This window comes from Megalops cyprinoides, chromosome 10 (genome assembly GCF_013368585.1).
Source record: "Megalops cyprinoides isolate fMegCyp1 chromosome 10, fMegCyp1.pri, whole genome shotgun sequence".
In the NCBI taxonomy this organism is placed as follows: Eukaryota; Metazoa; Chordata; class Actinopteri; order Elopiformes; family Megalopidae; genus Megalops; species Megalops cyprinoides.
Window position 1 is genome coordinate 14,995,998 of NC_050592.1, and position 15,041 is coordinate 15,011,038.

The following is a 15,041-nucleotide window of genomic DNA, read 5'->3' on the forward strand; positions in this document are numbered from 1 at the left end:
TTCTCTGAGCTGTCACTGGTATCAATAAATCACTCCCCATATCAAATATCATGCACAGCAGTTTACCGTAAGTATAGACTTCCTGGAAATTCTTGCCTGTGTAAAATCTGAGATCAGGGAAGATGATATTTAGTCAATATGTTCAAATGAGTTTATTAACCATTCTCATAACTGCACAGGAATATGTGATGTTATGTGATGTTAAATCAGAGGATTTAAATGACCCATAATGTTCCCCATTTGCATTTATTTCAGAAGAATAACCCTCACTTACTCATTATGTCACAAAAAGGCCCGCGTTTATGAATTGTACCATTACAGTCTGCATAACAATCCAGTCATTCAGTCATTTCAGCTGCCTAAAAAAGCATCTTAGACAACTATTGCACACGAGTATGATACTTGAGAGAAAGTGCTTTAATCTCGACATCAATGCATGTTTTTATCTCTGGTGAATGCTTGTATTCTGAGGTGGTAACGTGAAGAAGAAGCAGTCCCGGAATCGCATCATCATCCAGCTGCCTGCCAATGGAGGACAGGACTGTCCCGAGGTGCTGTATGAGGAGAGGGAGTGTGAGGCACCATCAGTATGTCTTGGATACCGGTAAATCAACTAAATTGATATGTGCAAAAATAATGATAGTAATAAAAATGATAACATGGTATTTTATCGTTTTATGGTGGGGGAATGTGCACTGATGGTCTGTCTCCATTTCAGGTGGAAGACCCACAAGTGGCGTCGTTGCCAGTTGGTACCATGGTATATTCGTCAGGACAGCCCAGGGGCCCAGGAAACATGTGGACCAGGTCTCCAAACCCGAGGTAACCCTGCCAGCATCAGAACAGTGGAAATTGAGTTTAATCACACTGTTATTCCTTTTATAAGTGGTAATTTTTTTTTCCTTTTTTCAGTGCACTCATATGACTATCCTAATTAATCTTCACCGCTCCCAAACTTTAATCATGTAAAAAACAAAGAGTAAGGTTCAATTTATTCACTGATAGTCACATTTGATATTTGCACAGTAATCACACACCTCATGAATGGTTGTATGGAATTAATTTAAAGAGGTTTTGTGATCATTCATTACCAAGGATAATTAATGGCTTTGATTAACAAGCTTTAAGTGACTGATGTTTAAAGGAAGCTCACATTGCCTCACACATGTCTGTAGAACCTTTCAGCAGTAAAAAAAAAAAAAGAAGCATCTGCGTCACTGGATTAAGTTTAACAAGCAGCTCTGATTCGAGTGTAAATGTCAGACTCCTAGAGAGTGTGCACTGTTTTCAAACCCTACCTGAGGCTTGTTTCATGCAGCTTTAATTAGACTTTTAATGTGTTTTAAGAAGTACAAGTCTCTGCAGCACAGCAGAATGGAGAGCTTAGAATACGTCTTAAAAGGAATGAACATTCACCCTCTGGTACAAGAATGACACTACCCATATGTTGTTGAAGTACAAACAGGTGTGCAAATCTCATTCATAATCTACTGTGGAATGACATGCAGATACTAGCTTGTGTGGATGTGTGATTTCTTGGCTCGGTTTATTATTTTGTTTAGGCAGGAAGAATTACAGAGCCTGACAAGAAAGGGCCTCCGGTCTCCATAGCTTTCATGCCGTTTACTGTGTCACAGAGTTAAAAGCTTGGGGTGATGATGAACTTTCCTCTGTCTCTGCGCACAGCCTTAAGAAGCATTACCTGTAACAATATCTCTGAAGCAGCAGACAGAGGAGGAGACAATTCAATATCCTTCTCTTATTTTTTTTCCTTCTATGTCCAATCGGTTGGAATTCGATATGCATTACAACTGCTTTCATAGCAAATTGCTTACTTTTTCCATTGCTGGTCTGGAATAAAACCCAGTTACTCAAGATATGAGATTATTCTGTTGGTCTCGAAATTAGTGGGGTATGTGATTTTGAGCTCACAGTTGGTAAGGGGGAATACTACATATCTACTGTTAAGCTGTATGTGTACTGAGAGAGCCATCATAATTGTGGGGAGTAGAGGAGTTTATGAGGAGGAGAAGCTTCCAGATGCTGGAAAATTGCACATTATGTGCAGGATATAATTACTAGAGCATAGAGAGAACATAGGAGCACTGTTCACTTTTTTATGTCATTTAGCCAGACTTATTCCCTGATTAAATACCACCATGCAGTCTTGAAGGACAGTGCTATTCAGAGACTCAAAAAACCTTCCCAGATTAAGACAGTGCTGTATTAAATGGCCACCTGTTCTGTTAAAATGACTGGGTGGTTTTGAATGAATACAGGGGTTCAAGTGATGCTGGTGGATTAATCTGGGACTTTTTGTATTGAATAGCACATCTCCTCAGTTTGGAGGTTTTGACCGAATCCAGGAATTAATGATGTCGATCAGTCATAACCACTGAGACAGTAATGTATACCATATTGTAATGACCCAGCCTCGCATCATCTGTGCTATAAATTTGGGCAAAGACTTGCTTCATGTGTATGGCTGCTTCATGTTTCATGACCCATGCAATGAAACCTGTGGCACAAGTTTTTGTGACCAGTTCAACCACTCCTGCACATAGGTCATTGTTTCTGACCATCGGCATGCTGTTTCTCTCTGCTTGGTGTCCATGTCTTCTGAGGACAGCTATGTCTCCTGGTTATGAATCAAATTAAGAACAGAATGTGCTAGCACTCTGCTGTTTTTCCCTTATGGGGAATATACCATGCTTGCTATTCCATGGTCACATGACTGTACTCTCACCCTGACTGGCATTGCACATCCCCAGAGGGCCTCCTTGCTCTGCAATACATGGAGAGAAGCAGGCAGGGCGTGTACTGATGGGATCCTGCCTGGGTGCCACTGATGGGGTGACACTACTGACCGCCCGAGTCCCAGGCATGAAATGTTAGCACAGAACAGACATGGACTATCCAAGCCAATGAAATCAACCAGAGGCCAAAGAATACATTCTGTCTGCATCTCAACAGCTCCAAACCCTTTTGTAAATGTGGGTTAATTAATGCAACATATTATGCAAATTAAAGCCGCCTTGCTTTGCTGCTTTATAAATTAAATATATTCTTATGATGCAGCCATATTTCTGGTAATGTCTGGCTTCTCTTCCAAAATGCCAGTGCTATAGTAAGTACAAGTAAGTAAGTATAAGTACTGACATTGTGAGTCAGAGTCAGAGACAAAGGAATGATGCATCTTGTCCCATCATTTCTCTTTTTGGAAAATGACCATCCAGTGGAGCCATTGTGATTGTTGCATTGTAATCAATTATATTTAATGTAACTTTCAGATGCCATAATGACAGTGGCCTGTTTTTGGATCTAGAGTGTGGGGATTAGAACCCACAATCAGTAGGGTGGTTCCCTGAGAAAAGGAATGCAGTGGAGGTTTTTATAGGTTAGCCTTACAATAGCCCATTGCTCTGTATGCTTGGACCAAGCACAACCACCTTATTTTTGAAAAAAAAAAAAAAAAAAAGTCCAATTAGATCCAATTAGGTCCAATTAGATGTCCATCATTATTTATAATATAATTATTACTTTTACAGTTGTAATGTCCCGATGATTTATTTTAGAATTCCCTTGGGTGTTCCCTTGGGTGTTCACGGGGACGTTTGTTGCTTTGTGCGCCCCAACAGCTGTCTCATGTCGGAAGCAGGACGGTGGGCCGGCGGACATCGTAGAGTGTTTGAAGTTTGCTAGTTCCATGCCCCCCATCACCCAGCCTTGCCAAATCCTCTGCCAGGACGACTGCCAGCTCTCCAGCTGGTCCAAGTTCTCACCCTGCGTGTCCGACTGCTCAGGAGTCCGGACCCGGAAAAGGGTGCTCGTGGGTAAGCACCTCATCAGCATCCCAATATTTAAATTGTGAAATTTTTACTATATTCTACAAATAATTAATTGCACTGCTGAATTTAAGCTTATGTTTCTAGGACAAAATTAGTCTATAGAAATAGAATCCATTACAGAGCAGAATTTACCATGAGGATTGGTTGAAATGGATAGAAAATGTAATTTTAGAACAGTGGAGAAAACTGATAAAATGGTGAAGCAGTTCTTGCCATTTGAAATTTCACTTCAATTTGATACTTCTGACTGCCCATTACTAACCAATAGGAAATGTCTTACTGTTATCGTATATGTACTTGTTGGTATTTGAGATTTTTTGGGGGAATAATCTGTAAATGTAGTGAAGGTTATAATTCTTTGCAGTTTAATGTTAAGTAAAATCCTTGTCTCAACAAGATAACTTCTACGGAGTTCTAATACAGAATGTATGTGTAAAAAGACACATACCATGTACACGTTCCCTTAAACAGATGTTTGGGACATGATGTATAAGATTTAGAACTGTGATTTAAATTCTCATGGATGTGGAGAAATTGACAGTTTAGGAGTAAATGTTAGAAAAAATGTGGCATTTATCTCAAAAATGGGGAAAATGTGTTTGTAAAGTAAATTTTTACTCGCAGGGCACCTCACACTCCAATGCTAAAACTGATACTGAATATCTAAAAACTGTTTTTTTACTCCTGACCTCAGGCAAGAGCAAGAAAAGAGACAAGTGTAAGAACACTCAGGTGTACCCCCTGAGCGAGACACAGTACTGCCCCTGTGACAAATACACTGCCCAGCCCGTGGGGAACTGGTCTGACTGCATTTTGCCTGAGGGCCGGGTGGAGGGCGTTCTGGGAATGAAGGTCCAAGGTGACATTAAGGAGTGCGGTCAGGGCTACCGCTATCAGGCTGTGGCTTGCTACAACCAGAATGGCCGGCTTGTGGAAACTTCACGCTGCAACAGCCATGGTGAGTGTCGTCTTATTAACCAAATAAGCATTAAACCATGGGTTACTCTCCAACTTTGGAGTGATGCTCAATGCACATGTGCAGTATAGCTATCAATTCAGCCTTTCATAATTGTTTAGAATGTTTTATTATATCCTTTTCTTAGAAACAACAAATGTTGAACAAACAATCCTTTACTAATTAGTAAATGTGGAAATGGGTAGATGGCCTTTTAGCATCAGTTTCAGTGCCATTGGATTCCATCACACATTCATTTACTGACTTCTGATCACTGCTGAGCTGAAAGAGAGCAAAAAGGTGAGCCACTTCAACATAATGCATCCAGATAATGGGACTCTACTGTACTGAATGCTATTGGATTACCATTGAAGGGCATCAGATTATTCTATTTGATTAAAAAAAACACAATTTCCCATGGTCATTGTCAAGCCCAACTATGAGAAATAGCAAAAACTGTGTCTCAGCAAACACTGTATACAATATGTGAATATTCTGGTCTACATTTCAGTGCAACATATGTCTAAATAGTGCCTGTCTAAATGGTGTTTAATTGGTGTTTATATCCTTTTGTGTAGGGCTTTTTTCTTTATGCTGATTAATGATCTGTATTGAATCTGCACTACTTTATTTCCATTCCATATGCTGAAACAGCAGGAGGAACAATTCCAGGAACAAATCTGTTCTAGGTCCAACCAAACTATTCAATGACCTTGTGTAGCTAGTCACTGTGCCATAAAATAAAATCGTAGCATTGGCATATATACCCACACACCATATGACACTGTTCCATGTGAGACAGTGCCCTGCCCTGCCCAATGCCCTGTAAAATGTTGCCAGAATAGGACATCATCTCAGTCATCACAGCAGAATACAGTAAGCCACCCTTTATGAGTCAGAAATTTCCACATCAGTGCAGTCACGGTGTGGGGCATGCTGAAAATGTAATACAGTGTTGCGGGGAAAAGGATGCAAAGAAGACCCACGTTTTTCACCACAGTTTAGAGCACATCATCCTCTCCCCTTCTGTAATAGTTCATAATCTTAATAGAAACCAGAGATACTGTCGTCTAAACTGCTCTCTTGTCGATGAGTCACCTTAGAATCTAGGCTTAGGCTGAGATGATGGTGTATATAATAAAAATGAAAAAAAAAAAAAATTCATTTCTCAGCTATCAAGGGAAAGAGATTAAGATGAAAAACCCAGTGCTCTCAGTGTTTGTAAAATGCACCTCTATTACGCTGAACCCTTATTGGTTTCTTTTTGGCGAAGAAGCACTGCTCTTTTAAATAGCCATGCTAATTACTTGAGCATTGAGCATGTACTTTAAGTATTTCATTTGTTTCATACATGTTGCACTATTATTGATAAATTGTAATTACATATGCTTTACACAGTACTAGGCTGCAGTACGACAATAGCTACTGCACATTGAAATAACAAACGGTAGAAAACATCATTAAAAAGCCTACTGAAAACATCATTAAAATAATTGATAATTCTTGTCATTTGTTATTAAGTGTATCAGTCAGAGTGGCCTAGTATTCCATACATGAGAAATATTTTTTTAATTTCAAAAAGACCAATAGATTTGTTGACCATTAAGAGCTGTACAGTATGCTGCTGTCAACGGGAGATGCTGTGGAGGGTGTTATGGATGATGAGTTAGTAGGAAGGGGCAGGGGGACAGGAAAATATCATGGGTGTCACATGGAGAGCTGGGGGGTGACAATGTGTTGTGGAACAATCATGTGATCTTGAGGGTACCTGAACAGTAGGAGGGCTAGGAAGGAGGAGAAGGCTAGGAGGAGGTGGCACGAATCTTGTATAATGCTCAGTGACTGTGAGGAATGACGCCACGCTCCCTGCAGTGCTTCAAGGAGCATCCTCTGTGATTGTCAGTGACTGTGACTTCTCTGCACCACCCCAACCGCTCAATCACATGACCTCATTAATCACAGTGCATGCTGGGAATGAGCCGCTGTGCTGCTGAAGGAATGCTGGGAATTACACCTCAGACAAGAGCAGTGTTTAACAGCTTTGATTTTCAATTATAATAAACAGCATGTGCTCCTGAAAAAGAACTGGTGTTTATGATTCATCTTCTTCCCATTACTTCCCAATAGGAAATACCTTACTTCTACAATCTGCCCAAAACAGCATTGTATTTTTTCTTTGGTTTGATCAACAGCAATTATGGAAAAAAAGGAGTCTCTGTTGAAATGCAGAACGATGCAAAGGGTAGGATAGATTGAATATGGGCCAGATTTATTGTTTTGTCCTTAACTTAGAATAATACATTAAAGCAAGTTTATATTCAGGTTTAGTGGTCACAGAAATAAATAGAAATATTCAGTAACAATTTCTAGCTGCAGAATTGTTTCACTAAAACTCATCTACTGAGTAGCATATCAGTCATTGAACATGGGCCTTAATGTCCACTGTGGGGGCTCAGTAGCTTCTGTCTTTGTTACACAAAGAAATCATTATTATGCCGAAGATGGCCAGTCAGTTTATTTTGATTTGTGGCCAGCCTTATTAGTGTGAGATTGTTTTCCCCTGAAGCCATGATTAAATAGAGGCATTGACTGAGGCTGACATTACAAAGGCCCATCCCTGATACTGCCAAATATGATCCTACACACGTTCAGTACCATCCCATATGCTATCTCTGCTCTCTTCCGCCCACTGAATACACCCACGTGGGGTTCACTGATTCACTGATCACTACCTTCCATTTCTCAGTTGTAACATACTCTGTCAAATGCATCTTTTCTTTCCTTCTCTCTGTCATACATTACTACCCCCTCATGATTTCTATTTGTATCCATTTTTATTTATTCTTTTTATCTTGTAGTATTTCTTACTGTTACAGTCTAACCTTATAATCTCGAATTTGTGTCAGTATGTGCATTTCTGTATGTATCACAATTTAAAAAAAAACCAAGATCTTTGACCATATGGGTGTGGGTGGAATTGCTATTAGGCAGCTCCAATCATCCAGTGCTCTGGAATATGTGCACATGTGAGAAGAACAGCAGGGCAAGGCTAATATATTATTAATGTTTGCAAGATGCTGAAAAAACAGTGTTTTTCTGTCACCTCTTGGCCCTCTTTCACGGTGAGATTCTGTTTCAGGTCAAGTGAGTTGTGACTAAACAAATATGTGTTCAACAAGTAACTGAGTTTGATATGTTAATGCATTTTTGTTTGTTCGTATGTTGCATACTTTTATGATTTAAATGACTACATTCAACGACTGTATTTGGTGTGACCTTTTCCTGCTCTGAGATAACAAAGAACATAAGGAGACAAAGACCTACCAGGTTCAGATAATGAACAACAGCATGCTGAATTAAAACTTTAACCTGCTCCGACTACCAAACTAATGACAACTTTCCCTCTTCAAAAATAAAGAAATATACAGTTCTATTCTATTTTGCTGATTTGATCATGGCTTCATCTTGATTTATATCTACAACATTTATAATATTTTAGTGCAAAGTGATTTCATACCAGTGTTGTTTGTTGTTTAGGTATGCATAAAAATGATTTTAACCACTTTTCTTATCATGTTTCATTTTCTGTAGCAGAATTAAGTATATCTTTTTTTTTTTAGCAAAATGATGTTTTTTTTTTTTCTGTACAAATTCAGACCACGTAAAGTACTTTACAGTGTTTTGCTCAAATGTACAACCCGTCCCACTTGGAATTTGAGCCATTACTTTTCTGGTGCCACATTCTGCAGTCTGACCAATCTCCCCCACAACCGCAACCCAAAAGGTGAAAACAAAAATGTATTTTCCCCTCTTCTGTTTTGTGTAGGTTACATTGAGGAGGCATGCATTATTCCTTGCCCCTCAGACTGCAAATTAAGTGAGTGGTCCAACTGGTCCCGCTGCACTAAGTCCTGTGGTAGTGGGGTCAAGGTCCGGTCGAAGTGGCTCAGAGAGAAACCGTACAATGGTGGACGACCCTGTCCTAAACTTGACCATGTGAACCAGGTAAATGATGAAATGATAACAATAGGTACAACTGTATCCGTGGTTAAGGGGTTTTTTAGAGGCAGGAAATGCTTACAAAGCTTGACCTTAAGTGAAAATGTCAAATGTGCTTGTACAGTACAGTGAGGATCTGAGTATTTTCACTGAAGTTTATTCTGGTGTATATCACATACATTAGAAAGTGCTCATATGAGACGGTATGTGGATTACACTGTACTTCTCTTCATTGGAAAAGAAAAGGGATAAATATATCAGTTTAGACTATTCAGATTCTTTCAATGGATCTGAAATGCGTGCTGTTTACATTCATTTGCTCTAACCAGTGGTTTAATCCCTCATTTGACCCCTCTTGTTTCCTCAACATGTAACATGGATGTGACATGTCTCCTCTCTGTAGGCCCAGGTGAGAACTGATGCTTTTATATCACACATTTGTGCCACTTGCATGAGGTACAGCTACACAGAATTCACACTGGGAGACCCCAGGCTAATGTTGATGTGGTAAACATTATCCACAAAAATGTGCATGAACAAATCACAAAACAATGGTGCTTTCCTGCTGTGCAGTGGAAAAATGTGAGTATGTGTGTATGTGTGTGTGTGTGTGTGTGTGTGTGTGTGTGTATGTGTGCATTTGAATAATCAAATCCCACTGTCTTCCCCACGCACAGTATGATCTTGAGTATTTCTGTGTAATAAATGGATTCCTGCAAATAGATTTGCATTCACTCACTCTTTCATGCTGGCAAATGAATAATGTTAATGAAGTGTCAGTTTTTTAATGCAGGGTTCTTACTGTAGTCCTCATGAATATTGATGAGAAAGAATACGACTGGATTTTGCTTCAATTTTTGGTCAATGAGTTAGTCATCAGTCAGTGATCTCATGGATGGGTCTTCAGCCTCATCCCTAAAAGTTATGCTTGCTGTGCATTGTGACATGTATGCCTTACCACAGGTGTATGAGATGGTACCATGTGTCAGTGACTGCAGTCAGTATGTCTGGGTTGCTGAGCCCTGGAGTGTCTGGAAGGTCAGCAATGTGGACATGAAGGAGAACTGCGGTGAGGGTGTTCAGACCAGAAAAGTCAGGTGAGTAACTGAGATTCATTGCAAGTACAGTGCTAGTGAGGGAGTGTCTCAATGTATTGTTGTGATTAACTTCGAAGTGGTTAGTATAGTCCTTTTGACCTATCAGCTGCAGCCAAACTGTAACCACAGAACAGTTTACATTTCAAATTACAACAGCATTCTGAACAGTGCTCCTTGTGTACATAACCTACACCTATCTGACAATCAGAAAATGATATCTGAATTGCCATTATTTCATTACAGGTTTTCTAATAAGGGTGCGAAAGATGCTGAGATGTGGTTTTAACCTTGAGTTGACTCTGTAACAGGTGTATGCTGAACACTATTGACGGGCCTTCAGACCCAGTTGAGGATTACCTGTGCGATCCAGAGGAGATGCCGCTTGGAGCTCGGGAGAGCCAGTTACCGTGTCCGGAGGACTGCGTGCTATCAGACTGGGGTTCCTGGAGTCGCTGTAGCCTGGTAAGAGCTGGCTGGGACCGGGTTCTCACTGCACTTCTCACTTGGGATGGTATGGAATAAAGCGATTACACGGTGGGGGCGAATCTGTCAGATCCTTGAGATGCCTGTAATACATGTTAACAGTTTTAGGTCTTTTCTTCACCTGGTCCTTCTTTTTCCTTTTGAAGACAGACAGTGCTAAATGCAGCATGCTCTTTCAAGGTGCTGACACGCTGACTTCTCACCAATTTAAGCCTCATTGCCGACTCTGGCGCCTGCAGGGTTCTCCAGTGTGTTATGCATCATGAGGATGGAGGGATGAGGGGGAGGAGGAATTCTTACAGTGATTAGTGATCGTGCCTGAGAACACGATTCTACAAGGACCATGTCACAGAGAACACTGCGTGAATCTCTGGTGGGGCATTTCTCCATGTCAGTCCCTGTGTTATTCCCAATCAGTTTGCCCAGGGATTTCACTATGCTAATTATTAAGGGGATGGCAAAATTCCACTGGGATCTGTGGTGGACTCAGCCCAAAAAATAGCTTGATACCAGAAAAGATGGTTGTGATGGGTATACTGTATACTGTTGTCGAGAGTGTGTTCTGTGTGCTGAGCAGCTGCAGATGATGTTGAGGACCAGGTCTCAAAGAGAAATTTTGTTTATAGTAAAAATTTTGTCTCCTTAGCCATGCAACGAAAAGACCAGTCGAGAGCGGACAGCATATGCCATCCGCCTGACAGGAGTAGGGAAAGAGTGTCCAGCCCCCACAGAGACCGAACCCTGCAGCCTGAATAAGAACTGCTACCACTACACCTATAACATCACAGGTAAAACTCCCATACACTATGGCAATATTGTTTTCACTGCTCATATCAAAAGTATTGGTGACACTTTCACCTCTAAGGCAGTAACAACTATACCATCAAATCACAAGCTAATCAATCTTCATTTAGTCTCAATACTTTACCTTCCAGCAAGTCTTTCTTTTTTCGCTCCTTAGACAATACAAGGAGTTTGGTGGACACTGAAATGAATGAAAAGTGTTAGGAAAAAAAAGAGAAATGTACTTAATTTTGTCTTAAATTCACCTCTCACATTTGAGGACAGGGCATTTCAATGGGGGTGAATGGAGGCATTAACTGCAGCACCGTGAGTGTTTCATTCATTAGTACGAAACCTGAGCTCTGAGTAGAGTCTCAGTAGTGATGAATAAAGAGAGCGCTGCAGAGATTTTCGTCTTTTACTCTGTTCTCAACTCTGCAGTGTCCTTGTCCCCAAGGTGCACAGGCATTTCAGAGCCTAAGTATGTAATACAGGAAGGAAAGCAAGGATATACAGACTAGAGCCTTTTTAATGTGCCAGGGACACTCCAGGCTTTGCTGCCCCCTGCCTCTTTAGAACTCCTCTAAACCTCTCAGTGTAGTTTTGTGCCAGAGTTCTAAAAACATCCACTCAATGTTGTTGAAAGGCTGCAAATAGACTGTTGCTAAATTAAGATTGATAATTGTCCCATATTGAAAGATTTAATAAGTAATCATAGTGGTTTGTTTGGATCTCTTTATATATTGTAAGCCTGGTAAGGTCATCCTCTAAAGATGTTATTTTTGCTGTTAGACTCATTCACTTAATTGAAGCACTTAATTCTGTTCCATCGGTTGTGGCAGTTTTCAAAATGAGCCAATCACCATTCTTTCATGTCTCAACCTGCATTGGAAAAGCAGTGGTGTGGGTTGTCATGCCCAGGGAATGAGGGGCAGTTTGTGTTTTTGTTCCAAATTAAGACTTGAGTTTTAGACTCAATAATGTTAGAAGGGAAAGAGTGGGACGCTGCATGTCTGAGTTTCTTCTCTGTGTCACCAGTGCAGGCCCGCTAGGTTCTTCCCAGACTCCATGTGTTGTTGAATGGATCAGCTCCAAAAGACCCGATCAGCCGTGCTCTGGTTTCTCTGTTTTTGACTTGCCTTTGCGTCTGCTGTTTTCCCTGCCTCAGACTGGAGCACATGTCAACTGAGTGAGAAAGCCATCTGTGGGAATGGCTTCAAGACACGCATGCTAGACTGTGTGCGCAGCGATGGGAAGTCTGTTGACCTCAAGTATTGTGAGGAGGTAATGTTTCAACTTCAGTATTTAACACCTCTACATAGTAATCTATGGTCAATAGAATTACAGTTAATTTAATGCACTGTCATTAATTAGTTCTACCATTATGAATAATTTTCACATTTCATTCCCTTTACTCCCTGTACTGCTCTGCTTTCATGAACTGTGCCTACAGCAACACTTAAAAACCATGGCTATGGTTAAATTGGAGTTCTAGACAGCCGTGTTTCTTTATCAGACAGGCATCGCATTTTCCTTATTGTGCAGCTTAATGATACAGGCACAGCACATCCCTGGATGAAACACTGACTCAGTGAAAGTGCTTTTTTCAGTCCAGACAAAAGATCAGCCAGCCACATAAACAGATCTGAGGAAATTTTCCAGCAGAACCAATGTGGAATGCTGAGCAGTGTTAACGCTCAACCAGAGCCGGGTGAACTCCTGTCAAGCACATCCTGTTGTTGGTTCAGACACCCGCTAATTGGCCCCCTCGGGCTCCGAAAGTAATTTGACTTCTACCGTGGTTTAACCCATGACCCTCTTTTCCGGCAAGAGGCACCCGTTCATTGGAAAGTACAAAGTGCTTGTTGCAGGCTGACAGGCAGATCGCAGTCCGTCTCGAGCAAGAGCGGAGGATGCAGGGGAATGGGCGAAGTCACGTGTGGGCAAACGGTGGTGGGAGACACCAGGGTGATGGATGTAGAGTGAAATGCCTGTAGCATGCGCGTGCGTGTGTGTGTGTGTGTGTGTGTGATGCGATCTGCTAATCGGAAATGTCATCTGGTCCCATCTCTTGCAGCTGGGACTGGAGAAGAAGTGGCAGATGAACACCTCGTGTGTGGTGGAGTGCCCTGTTAACTGCCAGCTGTCCGACTGGTCCCAGTGGTCCCAGTGCTCCCACACCTGTGGGCCCATAGGTAAGGCCCGTTTGTAAAGTCACAGGAAGCCAGGTACCATGAGAGTCATAAAACCTTTGAAAGAGCCACTGCAAATAAAATTGTGATGAATGTTCAGTAAATTCAGCAGTGCAATGCAACATAAGACTAATACCAGGTAAGGAAAAATAAGGAATATTTTTTTGGCATGATCTGTTTTTTCCTAAAGTGTTTTTTTTTTCTTAAACAGCGCATTCTACTCATAAATAATAATTATAGGAACTAGTTCTGCCACTGTTTTGTGTAAACTGGTAAGAGAATTGGACACATCTGCTACTTTGAGGAATAACAGAAGCAGTATACAGAAGATAAGAGGCATGTCAGGCTTAAAATTTACATATACAAGTAACATATACAAGCAACAATACCTCCCCACCTGTATACCTGAAAGATATTTACTGAAAAGTAGAAAATAAGAGAGCTGTACTTAGCAAATATTCTTTTGAAGCAAAAGTAAGAACAGAAAAGGATTTATTGATTCAAGGATGGTTTCATCCCAGCTGTTCAGTCAGGAGGGTGTAAGAATGTCCTTGTGTGATATTCTATAGGATCAGACAATTGATTCAGGTCCATTATGTCTATCTGCTTTTGACCTGAGGGCCAACTCTGCTGTAGGAGTCTTTGAAGTACTAGCCAGTATCACCTGGAGCGAAATCGTACAATATACAGCAGATAGGAAGCTAATTCCGGTCTAAGCAGCTGTGGTATCCTTAATCTTTCCCTTGGCTAGAGGAGTATTTACAGGATAGAGTAGCATGTATCGCAGGGTCTTTGTAAGAGAAAACAGTTTCTTTTGCCAGAGGAAAGACATTTTTTAATTCACCATCACTCTACGTTTGCTTTAGAGGACTCTCTCCTCTAGATTTTTTTTTTTCAAAAATACAGATAAAGCCCAGGGAAAATGAAGAACATTAGAAACAGGATGGAGACCTCTGGAAGTGCAGAGGTAGATGGGTATTAATCAGTCCCTTTAAAACAGACGACATCTTCCTGACACATTGAGTCCGTGTGCATAAATGATTAAAATGGTTTAATTAAAACACACTCGCAAGCCAGGTGCGGTGACTGACAGCTCGTACCTTCTTCGTCTGCCCACCTGCTGTTCACCAGAGCTCCTGCAGCGCCACGGCAACCCACAGAGAGGCAGAGGGGGAGAGAGAGAGAGTCCAGAGCGTGTGCAAACTCGCCCGAGCGGAATTAACAGAGACACAATTTTGTTTCGAGCCCAGCAAGTAAACATAAGAGATGCAGCCTTGTTCACTAATTAAGGCCGGCATTGCCTCGGGGCCGAGGGGCCATGGGGAGCTGTTGAAAGGGCCTGTGTGGGGAGTGCCTCCTCCCCATCTCCTCGAGGTGAACTGTCAGCTGGTCGCACTAGCTGTGGGCATCATGGCTCCCCTGATGACGCCCAAGAACTACTGCGTACAGCATCAAAAAAAAAAAAGTTCTGAGGACACAGCTGGAGGTGCAGATCCCCTGGTGCACATCATATTCATTGCACACACACCATGTGAGTGGTGCTGGCCTGTTCTGGATCAAATTTCTACAGTGTGGATTGTGAAGGAACAGAACCGGTTCTCTGTTCAGTCCAGCTTAGTGCACTTTAAGTTACCGTTAAGCTGCTTTACGTGCGTTAATTTATTTCAGGCAGTTTTTTGCTAAT

The 15,041-nt window shown here is 41.3% G+C and overlaps 1 protein-coding gene across 2 annotated transcripts in view; it reads left to right on the forward strand.

The window, feature by feature from the left end:
- Positions 1 to 15,041, forward strand: part of LOC118784726 (thrombospondin type-1 domain-containing protein 7A) — a 102,189-nt gene that overhangs the window by 69,151 nt on the left and 17,997 nt on the right. For both annotated transcript variants that reach the window (XM_036539117.1, XM_036539118.1), the window contains 11 exons: positions 472 to 604; positions 719 to 822; positions 3,639 to 3,833; positions 4,543 to 4,806; positions 8,630 to 8,808; positions 9,206 to 9,211; positions 9,766 to 9,899; positions 10,208 to 10,361; positions 11,029 to 11,170; positions 12,334 to 12,449; positions 13,243 to 13,360. In XM_036539117.1, the coding sequence (XP_036395010.1) occupies positions 472 to 604; positions 719 to 822; positions 3,639 to 3,833; positions 4,543 to 4,806; positions 8,630 to 8,808; positions 9,206 to 9,211; positions 9,766 to 9,899; positions 10,208 to 10,361; positions 11,029 to 11,170; positions 12,334 to 12,449; positions 13,243 to 13,360 (1,545 nt within the window). The remainder of the gene's footprint in view (positions 1 to 471; positions 605 to 718; positions 823 to 3,638; positions 3,834 to 4,542; positions 4,807 to 8,629; positions 8,809 to 9,205; positions 9,212 to 9,765; positions 9,900 to 10,207; positions 10,362 to 11,028; positions 11,171 to 12,333; positions 12,450 to 13,242; positions 13,361 to 15,041) is intronic.